We start from the raw sequence: 18,243 nt of genomic DNA on the forward strand, positions 1-18,243 counted from the left end.
GTACATAACAGGATTTACTAACCACATGTGAGAGTGCGTTAGGGGTTACTTCACTTTGTTGAAATACCACCCATGCATTTGTGCTGGCAGTCTGAAGTTGGGTGGTTCGTTAGTATTGGTCTCTTGGGACAAGGTTTGGGACCATGCACAGATATACACTCCCCCCCGGTGTTTCGATTGTCCGTGAAGTATTTGTACCAGCTCCAGAAGTCTGATGCTGCATATTCCGTAACTGTAGTTGAGCGAAGTCCTTAAAGGTAGTCTCCGAGAGATGAAGTAAACCGCATGGTGTCTGTTCTCTGCTGTTTTGGCTAAAAGCGTGAAACGTGCATTTGCGCAGATATGGTGTGTGAGTGAAATCTTGCATCTCAATATCTGGGGTGCTGCTAGAGGCAATGTCATTTGCTAAGTCTACCTTTAATGTGTAAGAACACCCACTGTCTTTCAAATGAATAGGCATCATTGTTGTAGCTGTTGAAATCAACTTCGTTAGAGACAAGTGCTTTAATTTACAGCCTTAGCTCTCCAGTTGATAGGTTACATTTAGCCAAACACTTATCTTTGAAGAAACAACTTGACGTTGGACCCAAATAGCTTGCAAGTTAGCCTATAATAGGCTTAATGTTTGCTTATTTCATTGAACATGGGATTGTTGATAGACAATAGGACTACCTTGTCTTGATGTGCATTGGCAAAAGTTCACCTACGGAAAGGAAAGGGTTACTCCCTGTATTGACGTCAGAAGTCTGAGGGAGAAAGACACTTGCCCTGCCGCTCTGTAAACAGGAGAGGCAGGCTTGCCTGATAAGATTACACCAGCGACGGAGGAGGAGGTATATTTGAAGACCTCACTTTTAATACAAAACATACCATCGGAGATGAGCAGCCTTTTGAAAGGGTTAAATGGAGCGACTATAGGGTACCGGTGCCTTCCGTGGCACAATAGTATCGCGCGGTCTGGGATAGGCTATGGAATTACTTTTATGTCGGAAGGGAGACGACAAATACTGTACCTTGTTGGATTGACAGCACTGTTGGGCAGGTAGCCTAAACCAGTTGCATATCTGGGCTACATTCAGTTGAACACGTTTAGACATGTGCGGTTGCGAACACCGTTGTCTGTGGCCACTGGCCAGTCTGTCATTTCCGCGACGGTTCAGTAAAGCAGTTTCTAATGTAGCCCAGCCTACAGTTTTTGTAAGGAAGTAGCACATATGATTCGTTTTCAGCAAACTACACGAATACTGGTAGGTTATGCTATTTTCCATTCCACGTGACATGTTTGTAGTTAACGATAGGGTTATAGTCAACTGGTAACCGCCAATCTTGACGCATGTAACGATACTTCGTATCAACTTTCAAGACGGTGACATTTTATCCAGGGCTTTAGGGTTAAGGCAGACAATCGTCTGCTACCGCATTCAGATAGCTTTTTTCGACTCCCCGATCGAATGTAGCCTAAGTCTATATGCATTCACTATTCCCTGGGTTAACTGAGGGGGAAAAAACATGGGCTTCATTTTCTAGGAACTTTTTAACAATTGAGGAAGGAAAGGCATTTACTCCACTGGCCGTTCTCTTGGCCAGAGCGGATGTGACATTTGATACGCACAAGTCTTCACGGACTGGCTGGCAGAAACACCAGTCTGTCGCCCCGCTGAGAGCCCATATCTGTAGCAGTGACCTCTGCGTAAAAGCGCATTGGAGACCACCGAGACATAAACCACTCCCGTCTCCGGTTCGGATTTTCAATGACAGCCAATGCCATAGAGCTAATACGGAAGCCCCCTACACGTTCCTCTCGCCTCCCTCATTTGCAAGACTTCTCAGAGATCTATACTAATGGTTCATTGGACAACAGAGCCGCGGGAAATAGGGGTGCTGCCCCATGAAAAACTGCACTGGGCCTTTACTGGTTCTGTATTAGTGGACCGATATAGGAATCAAAATTATTTGTCAGTATTCAGCCATGATTACTACAAGTTTAGATAGCTGGCTAGACTAACTACCAATCTAAAAATGATTAACCAGTCCCTGCCACACATTTATCTATCTGCATCGCCATGAGACTAGGACACGCACACACCACTCATCTCCATCCCTTCCTGTTGGCTCGTTCCCCACAGGAGACTGATCACTTTCCAGGCTCCCTGGCTGTCCGTCATGAAGAAGCGAGCCAATAAGGCGTTGGAGCAGGATGAGCCTCTGTGCTGCTGTGAGTATGTGGACCGTCAGGGGGAGCGGAGCCATGTGGCAGCCTGCTGCTGTGACTGTGAGGACCTGGACGATGCCTGTGACAGGTGAGAGAGTGGCTTACCCATCTACGGCCTGTTACCTTCACACTCTTAGCTAATGGTTCTTCATCCAGTTTGGTATCACATCAGAAAGTGAATGTCTGCTTCTCTCCCTCAGATGGTTGAAAAAAGAGCCCCAGAAGGCCAACTCACTGTCCCATCTGGTTACTGTGATGACCGACCGCCTCCGTGTTCCCTGGTTCTGGGGTGGAGCCCGGCGTGTCGACCTATCGGTGCTCCCCCCGCTGCTCCTACTTCCTGTCCTCCTACACGTCGCAGCCCTTCACTTCCTGTTGGGTATAGTTGTTCTGACTGCTCTACCGGTCCTGGTTCTATGGTACTACTATGTCACCCACCGCAAGAAGGGCCGGACCCTGTTCTTCCTCAGCCTGGCCCTGTTCTCCCTGGGCTACATGTACTACCTCTTCCTCACCGAGATCTTCCCCAGGGGGGGTGTAGGTCTGACCCAGTTGGGTACAGTGACCTTGGGGGTGGCCCTGACTCTGGCCGCCCTTGTCCACACCAAGAGAGAACCTCGCTGCGTATGGCCACACCCGGCTTACGTCCACAGCACAGTGACCTATCACAGCCCTCCACTGGACAGAGACCCCAGCCCCAACGGGGTCGGGCAGGAAGTAATGCTTGCCAATCGGGGTAGTGGGTCGGAGCAGCAGGGCCAGGGGGTGGAGCAGATGGATGGTGGGCAGAGCAGGAACTGGTGCTCTGTGTGCAGGGTTTTGCGGCCCCCCAGGGCGGGACACTGCAGGATCTGTGACATCTGTGTCCTGAGGCTGGACCACCACTGTGTCTGGTGGGTCCCATTAAAACACCTCTGTCTACCTGGACACACAAGAGGCTCATCTGTCAATTATTACACAGCCACGTCAAAGCAATGTCTCCGCAGTGTCATGCCAGACCTAAGAAGTAATGTCTCAGCAATTATCAGTGACATTCTCTTGTCTCTGTCATCAGCCATAGGCCTGTGTGTCTGAGAAACTCACTGATCTGTAACACACACACAATCGTGCAAAAATAATAACCTTCAAACCCTTTAGACGTGTATGTGTGTGTTTGGTGTAATCATGGGTTCTAAGTACATCTTACAGTTGAAGTCAGAAGTTTACATACACCTTAGCCAAATACATTTAAACTGTTTTTCACAATTCCTGATATTTAAGGTCAGTTAAGATCACCACTTTATTTTAAGAATGTGAAATGTCAGAATAATAGTAGAGAGAATGATCTATTTAAACTTTTCTTTCTTTCATCACATTCCCAGTGGGTCAGAAGTTCACGCACTCAATTAGTATTTGGTAGCATTGCCTTTAAATTGTTTAACTTGGGTCAAACATTTAGGGTAGCCTTCCACAAGCTTCCCACAATAAGTTGGGTGAATTTTGGCACATTCCTCCTGACAGAGCTGGTGTAACTGAGTCAGGTTTGTAGGCCTCCATGATCACACACGCATTTTCAGTTCTGCCCACAAATTTTCTATAGGTTTAAGGTCAGGGCTTTGTGATGGCCACTCCAATACCTTGACTTTGCTGTCCTTAAGTCATTTTGCCACAACTTTGGAAGTATGCTTGAGGTCATTGTCCATTTGGTCTCCATGATCACACACGTGATTGATTTGTACTTTTTGCACCAAAGTACGTTCATCTCTAGGAGACAGAACGCGTCTCCTTCCTGAGCGGTATGACGGCTCCGTGGTCCCATGGTGTTTATATTTGCGTACTATTGTTTGTACAGATGAACGTGGTACCTTCAGGTGTTTGGAAATTGCTCCCAAGGATGAACCAGACTTTTGGAGGTCTACAATTATTTTTCTGAAGTCTTGGCTGATTTCTTTTGATTTTCCCATGATGTCAAGCAAAGAGGCACTGAGTTTGAAGGTAGGCCTTGAAATACAGGTACACCTCCAATTGACTCAAATTATGTCAATTAGCCTATCAGAAGCTTCTAAAGCCATGACATACATTTCTGGAATTTTCCAAGCTGTTTAAAGGCACAGTCAACTTGGTGTATGTAAACTTCTGACCCACTGGAATTGTGATACAGTGTAAACAAATGTTGGAAAAATGACTTGTGTCGTGCACAAAGTAGATGTCCTAACCGACTTGCCAAAACTAGAGTTTGTTAACAAGAAATTTGTGGAGTGGTTGAGGCACGAGTTTTAATGACTCCAACCTAAGTGTATGTAAACTTCTGACTTCAACTGTACATTATATTAATTTAGCAGCAGGTGCTCTCATCCAAATTAGTCAGCGCTGTACTGTGTGTGGTGTAACCCAATGATCTTAGTACAGTGTATTGGCTGTCTGTGTCTGTGTGTGTGTCATGTCAACACTGTGGTAGGATAAACAGCTGTGTGGGCCAGTCCAATCACCGCAGCTTCCTGTTGACACTCCTCCTCTTCCTGTTGACCTCTCTGTATGGGATCAGTCTGGTGCTGCGCAGCGTGTGTCCTCAACAGAACCTTGTCACCGCTCTGGTCTACTGCCCTGGCGTCTACAACCAGCACAGGTAACACACACCATACATAATGCACACACACACAAGCTGTTACATGCTGACCAGACCGCATGTCGATTTTGTCCACCCACACCAGATGCGATCAGGACACGCAGGTTGAAATATCATAACAAACTCTGAAACAATTATATTAATTTGGGGACAAGTCAAAAAGCATGAAATATTTATGGCAATTTAACCAGCTAGCTTGCTGTTGCTAGCTCATTTGTCCTGGTATATTAACATTGGGTGGCTATTTTACCTGAAATGCACAAGGTCCTCTACTCCGACAATTAATCCACAGATAAAAGGGTAAAAGTTTGTTTTGAGTAATATCTCCTTCAGGCTTCTTCTTTGGACTTTATATGGCGGTTGGCAACCAATGTTAGGAGCATTACCACAACCGACTGGAGTGTGGACCTCAGTTCATCTTTCAAACACACACGTGGGCATATGCTCCTAAAAACCAATGAGGAGATAGAAGTGGCGGAACTTGCAGCGCATCAAGCATCACAAATAGAACCAAGTTCTATTTTAGCGCCTGGCTACGTGGACGCTCGTTAACTCGCGTAAACAGTATGGGTGCAATGATGGAATACCATGTATGTGTACATTTATTCTGCAACGCATGAGACGCGAGCGGTGTAGTCAGCATGTTGGGCATTAGAGGCTAAAATGAGCCTGTAAAATGAGGTGGTGTAGATCAATAGTGTCCTAAAATACCCACTGGCACCAGGGCCGTAACCACGGTTTTGGTGAGGTCGGGGAGCGGGTTGAAAGTTGAAGCTCATTTACTGCATTTCTTTACAATTTAAACACTTTAAAATGCTATTTGGAGAACAGGAAACACAAGCAAAAATGACCCTAGCCATTATCACGTTGGCTGCTGTAGGTTCATTCACCACAGTCGAACATAACGAACAAAGCACTGTTCGTAATTCCAATCCTGGTAACTCTTAAGGGAACAAGTGTTTTTATTTGCATCAAAGCATTATTTTCTTTTGTCTGGGACACTTAAAGCTGTGATGTTTTGGAATAATTGGATATTTACAGGGGAAATGTAGGTTGATTGAAGTTTCTATAAGAGACTTCATCATTATATTTTCCCCTACCTGCCCTACTACTGACCCAGATTTACAGAGCAGTTACTGTGGCTCAGCATGGCTTTGTTGTGTAAGGGTAAATGTGTGTTTGTGTGTGTTTACTGATAATGCTTGTTTTGTTGTTATGTGTGTAGTGTAACTGTCATTTTGTCTCCCACTCAGCACTGTAATAAATGTTATGTTGCTCAGATTTGTATATGTATAGCCCCTTCCCTCCCCCATGGGTGTTTTGTAGATCTGTATATTTATAGCCCCTTCCCTCCCCCATGGGTGTTTTGTAGACCTGTGTATGTATAGCCCCTTCCCTCCCCCATGGGTGTTTTGTAGATCTGTATAGCCCCTTCCCTCCCCCATGGGTGTTTTGTAGATCTGTATATTTATAGCCCCTTCCCTCCCCCATGGGTGTTTTGTAGATCTGTATATTTATAGCCCCTTCCCTCCCCCATGGGTGTTTTGTAGATCTGTATATTTATAGCCCCTTCCCTCCCCCATGGGTGTTTTGTAGATCTGTATATTTATAGCCCCTTCCCTCCCCCATGGGTGTTTTGTAGATCTGTGTATGTATAGCCCCTTCCCTCCCCCATGGGTGTTTTGTAGATCTGTATATTTATAGCCCCTTCCCTCCCCCATGGGTGTTTTGTAGATCTGTATATTTATAGCCCCTTCCCTCCCCCATGGGTGTTTTGTAGATCTGTATATTTATAGCCCCTTCCCTCCCCCATGGGTGTTTTGTAGATCTGTATATTTATAGCCCCTTCCCTCCCCCATGGGTGTTTTGTAGATCTGTATATTTATAGCCCCTTCCCTCCCCCATGGGTGTTTTGTAGATCTGTATATTTATAGCCCCTTCCCTCCCCCATGGGTGTTTTGTAGATCTGTATATTTATAGCCCCTTCCCTCCCCCATGGGTGTTTTGTAGATCTGTGGAATCTGTGGATTAAAGCTCCTCTCAGCTCATTGTTAACACATCTGGTTTCCGAAAATAGAGGGTTTGGGCTAGGGGCTAGAGATGGTTTTCAGGAATGTATGAGTCATGTCCTCTATTCAGTGTGTGTGTGTGTGTGTGTTCCAGCTCAGCGCTGTGTTTCACCTGTGCGTGGTATAGCTGCATAGTGACTAGTGGACTACTACACCTGCTGGTCCTGCAGCTCATCAATGTCAGCTACAATGTGACGGAGCGAGAGGCGCGCACCGCTCTCCGAGACAAGACTGCCCACAGTCTCTACTGGGGCCTTGTCGTTGACACAGGAGTCTACTCACATGGTTTTCGTGGCAACTGGGCAGAGTTCCTGACCATGGGAGAAGGCCCGGACACCCCCTGGCCCAGCCTCACTGACCTGGTGTAGCTGACCATTGGAGAAGGCCCGGACACCCCCTGGCCCAGCCTCACTGACCTGGGGTGCGTTCAACAAGGAAAATAGTTTGCGAACATTGGCTAATGTTAGCTAACATATTCCATTTGTTTTGTGTTAGCCACGACCATTCGCTAACGTTAGCTAACAGTCAGAAGGTAGTGTCGGTTTCAGGTCTTAACTGCCGCTACAAAATCAAGTGGCCATGTAGACTAAGTCATTTTCAGTTTGAATACTGTCGCTAAAAAGCCAGTAATCATTACAAAAAGTTTCACTGTAACATTTTGGAATATTTATTCAACTCAAATTGTTACTCTGGCAACATGTTCACCGCAAACAGAAGCTTTGTTGAACTCTCCTCTGGTGTAGCTGAGCTGCTCAACAGCATAATGGCATCGTTACATGCTGACCAGACCGCTCGTACGCATGTTGATTTTGTCCACCCACACCAGATGCGATCAGGACACGGAGGTTGAAATATCAAGTAATCGCTCCTCCAGTTTTGAACTCTGGACTTTATATGGTGGTTGGCAAACAACTTCAAGGTGTGTTACCACGACCGCTGAATCTCAGTTCATCTTTCAATCACCCAGTGGGTATATGCTCCTAAAAACTAATGTTCTATTTTAGCGCCTGGCTACGCGTACGCTTGTGAGCAGTGTGGGTGCGATGATTGAATAACATGTATGTGTACATAGATTTTGCGACGCGAGCGGTGTGGTCAGCATGTTAGAAGTCATTGATCAATTGGACGATCCAGGTAGAAGTTGCCTACAGATCTAGTCATCTCTTACCCTCATACAATCTGACTTTAACCGTTAGGGGGAAGTACATAAAACTGAGCGTAGATCAGTCTGGGTGGGGGCAACTTCACCCTACTCTGTGATAGAGGCGTCACTACAGACCCTGGTTCGATCCCGGACTGTATCACAACCGGCCATGATCGAGAGTCCCATAGGGCGGCGCACAATTGGCCCACCGTTGTAAATAAGAATTTGTTCTTAACTGACTTGCCTGGTTAAATAAATGAAAATAAATATAGACAAGAGTTGGAGGATGTGGCTGCTGTACTATCTTTCACCACCAGATGGCAGCATATCTCCACACCTCAGACTGTAAAGACATCTCCCTCTCTCCTGTTAATCAGTCTTCTACCTTGTCTGTCTGTATGTCCCCTCCCTATCTATTATGTCTTTCTGTTCTCCCCAGTCAGTCTTTCTGTCCTCTCCTTCCCTATTCTGTCTGGGACTGGGAGGGAGGCCGAGCCAGTCTGAAATCACAAGCCTTTGTTAAGGTGTCACAGTGATCGGTTCTGTTGTGAAGTAGCGCCCCCCACAATACCGTCCCTGAGCTGAACCATAGGCTACAATAACACACAACCACTTCTGTTAACTTTACTGACTGACAGCCTCAATCAAATCTCACCATCTCTACCCCTCTCTCTCTCTCCCTGACCTTTTCTCCCATTCTAGTGCTGCAATTGCTCCGTGCACCTTTCATCCATCTATCTCTCCATCGATCTGTCTCACGCTCCCTCTCTCTCTTCATTTTCCTCGCGCAATCTCTTTCCAGGGTCCTTCTACCATTCTCTTGCTCTCTCCCTCCTCAGTTGAAGTGCCTTTGATGGGAGAGGTGACCAAACCACATGACCAAAATAAAATGAAGCCCTAGACGTTCCTTTCAACACTGATTAACACTCCTCAAGAAAGGAACAGCTGTTGTCACTATATGTTATTTTTATGTACAACAGTTCCTGTGAGCTTCAGAAGGAAACATAGGTTATGGGTATTTATCAAACCGCATCGTGTTGATACATCTCTTGTGAAGATGAAGTGTTGTTGCATTAAACATCACATTTACATTTTAGTCATTTGCTTACAGAAGCAATTAGGATAAAGTGCCTTGCTCAAGGGAACATTGATTTTTCACCTAGTCAGCACAGGGATTCAAACCAGCAACCTTTCAGTTACTGGCCCAAAGCCCTTTTACATGTTCTGGCTGAAAGCACCATGCTCTACCAACTGAGCTACACAGGACTTAAGAGAATAAAACAACAAAAGCACAGAGTTGTGGGAGAACAACTTCGACAGACTACCCACAGTGAGAATCGTTTATGGTGATATATGAAACACATAATGCTTTTTATTTTGTATGGCTTCAAGCTCTTGTCAAACTGCATCAAACTGTGACTTCAAAAATATTAAATAACCTGAATTTTAACTGCAATTGTAAATGAGTCATTGCTGTTACAAAAGTTTCCAAACTGTCTTCATTAAAACTTGTATCCACCTTTCTCAGGTAATGAAGGTAGACCAACAGCTGGTATGTGTGTGCTTGTTACAGCAGCAACTTAATCATCTGCTTTGGGTCCTATCCACTGATTTATCCTCTATGCAAGTATTCTCTGCCTGCCTGCCTGTCTGAGTGTACTGTACGTATGTCTACTGTACATGTGTGTGTCCTGTGGGTCACAGAGGGCCTTGTTCCCAGGTACAGTCCAGAGGAGAAGAGCAGAAGTCAGGGAGGACCTCTGCCACTCGGCGTCTCAGCTGCTCCCTCCTGGTCTCCCTCCCTCTCTCCTCGCGCAGCCACCCCGGATACCGTCTCCAGGCTTGGAAACAGCTCCGCACCGCCCGCCTGGGACAAGGACGGGGAGGAGAGAAACCAAGAGGGACAGACAGACATGCACACACAGGACAGAGAGGGGACAGAGAGAAGCAAACAGAACAACTTAGAAATCGCTTACAACAACAAGCGATTATACAGTCAGGTCCTACATATGGAGCATGTCTGCATCTTACACAGTAGGATCAGGTGGCTAGGACAGGTGTCATGTTTCTAGGACAGGTGTCATGTTTCTAGGACAGGTGTTATTGGTACAGGCAGTAAAGGCCCATGTAAACACACCCACCTGGTACTGTGTTCCTGAGCCTGCTGCTCCCGATCCCAATCTGCCATCCTCTCCTGGGTCACGTGATCTAGCAGTCCAATCAGAGCCCTCTTCAGAGTATGCATGCGCCAGAACCGCTCAGCCCGCCGTTCCAGAACCATGCATTGATCCTTCAGCTGAGCCAGAACATGTAAAACAGAACGGGTCAGGGGTGGATAAGGGGTCAGGGGTGGATAAGGGGTCAGGGGTGGATAAGGGGTCAGGGGTGGATAAGTGGTCAGGGGTGGACAAGGGGTCAGGGGTGGACAAGGGGTCAGGGGTGGACAAGGGGTCAGGGGTGGATAAGGGGTCGGGGGTGGATAACGGGTCAGGTCTGGATAAGGGGTCAGGTCTGGATAAGGGGTCAGGGGTGGATAACGGGTCAGGGGTGGATTAAGGGTCAGGGGTGGATAAGGGGTCAGGGGTGGATAAGGGGTCAGGGGTGGATAACGGGTCAGGTCTGGATAAGGGGTCAGGGGTGGACAAGGGGTCAGGGGTGGATAACGGGTCAGGGGTGGATTAAGGGTCAGGGGTGGATTAAGGGTCAGGGGTGGATAAGGGGTCAGGGGTGGATAACGGGTCAGGGGTGGATAAGGGGTCAGGGGTGGATAATGGGTCAGGGGTGGATAAGGGTCAGGTCTGGATAACAGGTTAGGCGTGGATAACGGGTCAGGTCTGGATAACGGGTCAGGTCTGGATAACGGGTCAGGGGTGGATAAGGGGTCAGGTCTGGATAACGGGTCAGGGGTGGATAAGGGTCAGGTCTGGATAACAGGTCAGGTCTGGATAACGGGTCAGGGGTGGATAAGGGTCAGGTCTGGATAACAGGTCAGGGGTGGATAAGGGTCAGGTCTGGATAACGGGTCAGGTCTGGATACAGTACACAGGAATGTCCATATCAATAGGGACTGATATACCAAAGACTGCCCACCACATCGCTATTAAACTGAGATCAGTATTATAATGTATTTATGTTGGGAAAATGACAGAGTGGCCTTTTGTATGCCTCAGTCTCTATTTGTGTGAGAGTTCGTGTGTATCTTCTATGTATAGCTAGAGAACGCCTGGTATCTCCAGGAGGGATAGGTTTCATTTTTGTCTTCATCTGTTGTCTAGTACTGTCTAGCTAGCTAGGGCCATCTACTTTAGGTGCTGCCTCTCCCCAGTAACCTACTTGGTGTGTGAACTGCTCACTGCTCATAACTAGCAGATGATTGTTGACACATCAACCAGGATGAAGGGGCAGGGCAATTTGTGACTGTTGTTTTGGTCATCAGTGGCTGTATTGGAGGGGGAGAGGTTTCTCCTCTGCAAGGCAATCAGCAGTTAGTGTTAGTTCTTCAGTCTGCCCTGGTTTGTCAGCGGCGGTCATGTCAGTGGCAGTCTCATGGCCAAAACTAAGACTGCAGCCAAAACAATCCAGGCTGTATCACAACCAGCCATGATTGGCAGTCCCATAGAGTGGCATACAATTGGACCAGCGTCGTCCGGGTTGGGCCGGTGTAGGCCGTCATTGTAAATAAGAATTTGTTCATAACGGACTTGCCTAGTTAAATAAAGGTTCAATTAAAAAAATACTGTTCTGCGGTGTTGTTCGAGGAAGGAAAGAAAGGCTCTACTCTTACTTGAGTATCTTACCTAGTTATTTTCAGAATAGTTCATTCTGCTCTTTTGTAGCTTTGTCAACTGTGTGTTTTAATATGCCTGTTCACTCCTCTCCCTGTAGGTTTTACAGACTCTCCCCACCCCTTGGCTGCAGCCCTTCTAATTTAGTGTACCCTGCGCACACAACCCATGAGGAATTCCTTGTCTCCGGCAGGGTTTGGACCTGCTGATCTGCGGTCAAGAACGCTGTGTTCATCTTAGTCTATGCTGCCCTTATTGACCCAGACAGAGACCTGGATCACCCCAGAGAATACTACTACTCCAGCTTCTCTCTCTTCATCTGACTACTTGTTCTCGCATAGTCCGAGACCATCTGGTTGTCGTGGTGATGGCACAGGGCTACTCATTTTTCCTAAGTGGAGATTTTCTCTGTTCTCCCTCACTCACTCACCTGTCCATTTCTTCACTTGTCCACCTACCCGATCACCCACCAGGTGCCCTTAGAGAATTCCTCAATGAGCTTGACACCTTGATAAGCTCATTTCCTGACAATGGGCTCACCGCTCTTATTGGGCGACTTCAACCTCCCAACGTCTGGCTTCGATTAATTTATTTCCACCCGTTTCTTTCCCCTCCTTGCCTCTTTTGACCTCACCCTTTCCCAGTCCCCTCAAACTCACAAGGCAGGCAATACGCTTGACCTCATCTATACTAGAGGCTGTTTGCCTACTGATCTAATGGAAACACCCCTCCCCTCTACCTTCTCTTCCTCCCCTCGACCTTCTCTTCCTCTGTATCTGCTGCTAAAGCCACTTTCTATCCCTCTAAATGTAAAGCTTCTGCCTCTAACCTTAGGAAACTCTTATCCACCTTCTCTCTCCTTAATCGTCCACCCCCTACCCCTCCCTCTCTGCAGCTGACCACTTTGAAAAGAAGGTTGACGACATCCGCTCATCATTCACTCAGCCTATTGAGTCCACTGGTCTCACTCACACAGAACTACCCTACGCTTTGACCTCTTTCTCCCCTCTCTTTCCAGATGAAATACTGTGACTAGTGAGGTCTGGCCGTCCGACATGCCAGCTCGACCCCATCCCAGACCATCTCTGGAGATCTTCAAGACCGGTTTCTCAACCAAGACTCCTCTTCTCTGTGTCACGGAGGCCATCCACACTGCCAAAGTGGACTTTCTCTCCTCTGTTTTCATCCTCCTAGATCTATCCGCTGCCTTTGACCCTCTGAACCATCAGATCCTCCTCTCCACCTTCTCACAACTGGGCATCTCAGACTCTGCATCCTACCTGGCAGAACGTTCCTACCAGGTGACGTGGAGAGGATCTGTGTCTGCACCACACACTCCCACTACTGGTGTCCCCCAGGGCTCGGTTCTAGACCCTCTCCTCTTCTCTCTACACCAAGTCACTAGGCTCCGTCATATCCTCACATTGTATCTCCTATCAATGTTATGCGGATGACACTCAACTACTTTTCTCCTTCACTCAAATGTACTTTTTGGTCAACCAGCCAATGTTTCTAAAACAAATGTATTACTAGTAAGAAGTAATGGGGTATTGCTTAATCATTAGGTGAGACAAATGTTCGTTCAGCTGCCACTTTAAGGGATGGGCCATTACCGTGGTAACTTGGTCACTTGTTTGTCTTTGATGAAGAAATCTCAGACTCTGACGTCTTCCTAGCAGCAGACCGTTGTCGCAGACTCAAACTAACATTGAACAACGTAGCGTGTGAATATAAAAGTCACACTTTAGTAGCCTTTCAGGTCAATTGGACCAACTTCTACATGTGGGCTTTGGATTGAAAAAAAAAAACAGTTCCCAAATTCTCTGTAACCACCCACCAACATGGCTGGTGAAATAGACATTCTTACCCACCAATGACAAACTCTACCCACATTTGGCGGGTGTTCATTTCCCACCTTGCTTCTGACACGCATCTCTGCGTGCCTGGCAGATATCTCGGCATGGATGGCAGCTCATCACCTCAAACTCAACGGAGCTGCTCTTCCTCCCGGGGAAGGCCTGCCTGCTCCACGACCTCTCCATCATGGTTGACAATTCTACAGGGTCCCCCTCCCGGAGTGCAAAAAACCTTGGCTTGACCCTGGACAACACCCTGTTGTTCTCTGCAAACACCAACGCTGTGACTCGCTCCTACAGATTCATGCTCTACAACATCTGTAGAGTACAACCCTACCTCACACAGGACGCAGTGCAGGTCCTTATCCAGGCACTTGTCATCTCCCATCTGGACTACTGCAACTCGCTGTTGGCTGGGCTCCCCACTTGTGCCATTAAACCCCTGCAAAACGCTGCAGCACACCGTAGTTCAACCTTCCGAAGTTCTCTCATGTCAGCCTGCTCCTCCACACACTCCACTGACTTCCAGTTGAAGCTCGCATCCACTACAAGACCATGGTGCTTACCTGCGGAACAGCAAGAGGAACTGCACCTTCCTACCTTCAGGCTATGGTCAAACCCTACACCCCAACCTGAGTACTCCGTTCTGCCACATCAGGTCTCTTAGCCCTCCCACCCCTACAGGAGGGCAGCTCCCGCTCAGCGCAGTCAAAGTTCTTCTCTGTCCTGAAACCCCAATGGTGGAACCAGCTTCCCCCTGAAGTTAGGACAGCAGAGTCCCTGCCCATCTTCATAAAACATCTGAAACGCTACCTCTCAAAGAGTATCTTAAATAATCCCACTGCACCCCTCTGAAAACACACCCAAGAAACTTCCATAAACTAACATCACACTTGACTCTCTTCCCCCTTACTAGTTCTGACTTTGTTGATAGCTACGTTATTGAGGAAACATTTACTTACTATGACTGAAATGTGGTTTTCCGACCTAGCTACTTAAGATGAATACACTCACTGTAAGTCGCTCTGGACAAGCACGTGTGTGTGTGTGTGGTGTTCATACACTCACCCTTTTCCAGTTGCCCAGGCTCCTCCGTAGCAGGATGTGTTGATGCAGTTGGTCGGCAGAGGCCCATTTCTGAGCCAGGGACTCGCCTGCTACCTGCTGCCAGGACAGCGTGCACCGTCTCAGGAGAGACTGCCTGTGATGAGCCCTGGCCAGCTGGAAGGGAATAAACAGAATACGGCGTATGCATGCACACCTATTCACAGGTAACAAACAATGGCATGGTACAACAGGATAAGGAACCTGCATGCCACTGAGGCGGACATGGTGAACATATATTGAGAAATTGACAGTACAATTTGACATTTATTTCCAACTCATGGTCTTTAAAGAAGATAGGACTTTGACCACTGGTAAATAAAGAGAATAGAGTTGTTGGGAATCGAGGTAAGTTGTTGGGAGTCAGGTAAACCAGTAGCAGAATAGAACATGGAATATGGAACGAGCTGTTCAGCTGCTCAAGATTGTATACAGTAAATTGGAAGTGAACATGTTGCTGAGCACAGGATTCTGCTGCGGGGAGGACATCTCATAATAATGGCCAGAAGAGAGTGAATGGAATGGCATCAAGCACCTGTAAACTATGTGTTTAATACCATTCCACCTATTCTGCCCCAGCCATTACCGTGAGCCTGTCCTCCCCAATTAAGGTGCCGCCAATCTCCTGTACAGCTGAGATGTTACACTGTCCATCTTAATGTCACTTGCCCATCAATCATTCTTCTCCTCCAACCCCTCTTCTCACTCTCTTCCTGTACTCCTCTCCTCTAGCCTCTCTCTCTTCCTGTACCCAGCTCCTCTAGCCTCTCTCTTCCTGTACCCAGCTCCTCTAGCCTCTCTCTTCCTGTACCCCTCTCCTCTAGCCTCTCTCTTCCTGTACCCCTCTCCTCTAGTCTCTCTCTTCCTGTACCCCTCTCTTCTAGCCTCTCTCTTCCTGTACCCAGCTCCTCTAGCCTCTCTCTTCCTGTACCCCTCTCTTCTAGCCTCTCTCTTCCTGTACCCAGCTCCTCTAGACTCACTCTCTTCCTGTACCCCGCTCCTCTAGCCTCTCTCTCTTCCTGTACCCCGCTCCTCTAGCCTCTCTCTTCCTGTACCCCTCTCCTCTAGTCTCTCTCTTCCTGTACCCCTCTCCTCTAGCCTCTCTCTTCCTGTACCCCGCTCCTCTAGCCTCTCTCTCTTCCTGTACCCCGCTCCTCTAGCCTCTCTCTTCCTGTACCCCTCTCCTCTAGCCTCTCTCTTCCTGTACCCCTCTCCTCTAGCCTCTCTCTTCCTGTACCCCTCTTCTAGCCTCTCTCTCTCTCTTCCTGAACCCCTCTTCTAGCATCTCTCTCTTCCTGTACCCCTCTCTTCTAGCCTCTCTCTTCCTGTACCCAGCTCCTCTAGCCTCTCTCTCTTCCTGTACCCAGCTCCTCTAGCCTCTCTCTCTTCCTGTACCCAGCTCCTCTAGCCTCTCTCTCTTCCTGTACCCCTCTCCTCTAGCCTCTCTCTTCCTGTACCCCTCTCCTCTAGTCTCTCTCTTCCTGTACCCCTCTCCTCTAGCCTCTCTCTTCCTGTACCCCTCTCCTCTAGCCTCTCTCTTCCTGTACCCCTCTCCTCTAGCCTCTCTCTTCCTGTACCCCTCTTCTAGCCTCTCTCTCTCTCTTCCTGAACCCCTCTTCTAGCCTCTCTCTTCCTGTACCCCTCTCTTCTAGCCTCTCTCTTCCTGTACCCCCGCTCCTCTAGCCTCTCTCTTCCTGTACCCCTCTCCTCTAGCCTCTCTCTTCCTGTACCCCTCTCCTCTAGCCTCACTCTTCCTGTTCCCCTCTCTTCTAGCCTCTCTCTTCCTGAACCCCTCTTCTAGCCTCTCTCTCTTCCTGTACCCCGCTCCTCTAGCCTCTCTCTTCCTGTACCCCGCTCCTCTAGCCTCTCTCTTCCTGTACCCCTCTCCTCTAGCCTCTCTCTTCCTGTACCCTCTTCTAGCCTCTCTCTCTCTCTTCCTGAACCCCTCTTCTAGCCTCTCTCTCTTCCTGTACCCCTCTCTTCTAGCCTCTCTCTTCCTGTACCCAGCTCCTCTAGCCTCTCTCTCTTCCTGTACCCCTCTCCTCTAGCCTCTCTCTTCCTGTACCCCTCTCCTCTAGTCTCTCTCTTCCTGTACCCCTCTCTTCTAGCCTCTCTCTTCCTGTACCCAGCTCCTCTAGCCTCTCTCTTCCTGTACCCCTCTCTTCTAGCCTCTCTCTTCCTGTACCCAGCTCCTCTAGACTCACTCTCTTCCTGTACCCCGCTCCTCTAGCCTCTCTCTCTTCCTGTACCCCGCTCCTCTAGCCTCTCTCTTCCTGTACCCCTCTCCTCTAGCCTCTCTCTTCCTGTACCCCTCTCCTCTAGCCTCTCTCTTCCTGTACCCCTCTTCTAGCCTCTCTCTCTCTCTTCCTGAACCCCTCTTCTAGCCTCTCTCTCTTCCTGTACCCCTCTCTTCTAGCCTCTCTCTTCCTGTACCCCTCTCTTCTAGCCTCTCTCTTCCTGTACCCCGCTCCTCTAGCCTCTCTCTTCCTGTACCCCTCTCCTCTAGCCTCTCTCTTCCTGTACCCCTCTCTTCTAGCCTCTCTCTTCCTGAACCCCTCTTCTAGCCTCTCTCTCTTCCTGTACCCCGCTCCTCTAGCCTCTCTCTTCCTGTACCCCTCTCTTCTAGCCTCTCTCTTCCTGTACCCAGCTCCTCTAGCCTCTCTCTTCCTGTACCCCGCTCCTCTAGCCTCTCTCTCTTCCTGTACCCCTCTCTATAGCCTCTCTCTTCCTGTACCCCTCTCTTCTAGCCTCTCTCTTCCTGTACCCCTCTCTTCTAGCCTCTCTCTTCCTGTACCCCTCTCTTCTAGTCTCTCTCTTCCTGTACCCCTCTCTTCTAGCCTCTCTCTTCCTGTACCCCTCTCTTCCTGTACCCCTCTCTTCTAGTCTCTCTTCCTGTACCCCTCTCTTCTAGCCTCTCTTCCTGTACCCCTCTCCTCTAGCCTCTCTCTCTTCCTGTACCCCGCTCCTCTAGCCTCTCTCTTCCTGTACCCCTCTCTTCTAGCCTCTCTCTTCCTGTACCCCTCTCTTCTAGCCTCTCTTCCTGTACCCCTCTTCTAGCCTCTCTTCCTCTACTCCTCTCCTCTAGCCTCTCTCTCTTCCTGTACCCCTCTTCTAGCCTCTCTCTCTTCCTGTACTCCTCTCCTCTAGCCTCTCTCTCTTCCTGTACCCCTCTCTCCTAGCCTCTCTCTTCCTGTACCCCTCTCTTCTAGCCTCTCTCTTCCTGTACCCCTCTCTTCTAGCCTCTCTCTTCCTGTACCCCTCTCTTCTAGCCTCTCTCTTCCTGTACCCAGCTCCTCTAGCCTAGCCTCTCTCTTCCTGTACCCAGCTCCTCTAGCCTAGCCTCTCTCTTCCTGTACCCAGCTCCTCTAGCCTCTCTCTTCCTGTACCCAGCTTCTCTAGCCTCTCTCTTCCTGCACCCCTCTCTTCTAGCCTTGCTCTTCCTGTACCCCTCTCTTCTAGCCTCTCTCT

General features: G+C 48.4%; 2 protein-coding genes across 4 annotated transcripts in view; one reads left to right on the plus strand and one right to left on the minus strand.

The window, feature by feature from the left end:
• Positions 1-703: 703 nt before the first annotated feature.
• On the plus strand, positions 704-9,480 carry LOC109899264 (palmitoyltransferase ZDHHC23). 3 transcript variants are annotated; one of them, XM_020494326.2, is made up of 5 exons: positions 704-833; positions 2,127-2,300; positions 2,413-3,105; positions 4,650-4,817; positions 6,981-9,480. In XM_020494326.2, the coding sequence occupies exons 2-5, from the start codon at positions 2,164-2,166 to the stop codon at positions 7,252-7,254; spliced, it is 1,272 nt and encodes a 423-aa protein (XP_020349915.1). In that variant the 5' UTR covers positions 704-833; positions 2,127-2,163; the 3' UTR covers positions 7,255-9,480. The 3 variants fall into 3 exon arrangements, with proteins under 3 accessions (XP_020349915.1, XP_020349916.1, XP_031690984.1); XM_020494327.2 differs by having other exon boundaries at positions 722-1,247; XM_031835124.1 differs by lacking the exon at positions 704-833 and adding an exon at positions 840-1,247 and having other exon boundaries at positions 4,737-4,817.
• Positions 9,371-18,243, minus strand: part of LOC109900146 (coiled-coil domain-containing protein 191) — a 43,720-nt gene continuing 34,847 nt past the window's right edge. The window contains exons 16-18 of the mRNA XM_031835065.1: positions 14,740-14,892; positions 10,172-10,326; positions 9,371-9,897 (exon numbers count right to left, since the gene is read on the minus strand). Of these exons, the coding sequence (XP_031690925.1) occupies positions 9,729-9,897; positions 10,172-10,326; positions 14,740-14,892 (477 nt within the window). The 3' untranslated portion in view covers positions 9,371-9,728. The remainder of the gene's footprint in view (positions 9,898-10,171; positions 10,327-14,739; positions 14,893-18,243) is intronic.

Source organism: Oncorhynchus kisutch, linkage group LG11, assembly GCF_002021735.2.
Source record: "Oncorhynchus kisutch isolate 150728-3 linkage group LG11, Okis_V2, whole genome shotgun sequence".
Taxonomy (NCBI): domain Eukaryota; kingdom Metazoa; phylum Chordata; class Actinopteri; order Salmoniformes; family Salmonidae; genus Oncorhynchus; species Oncorhynchus kisutch.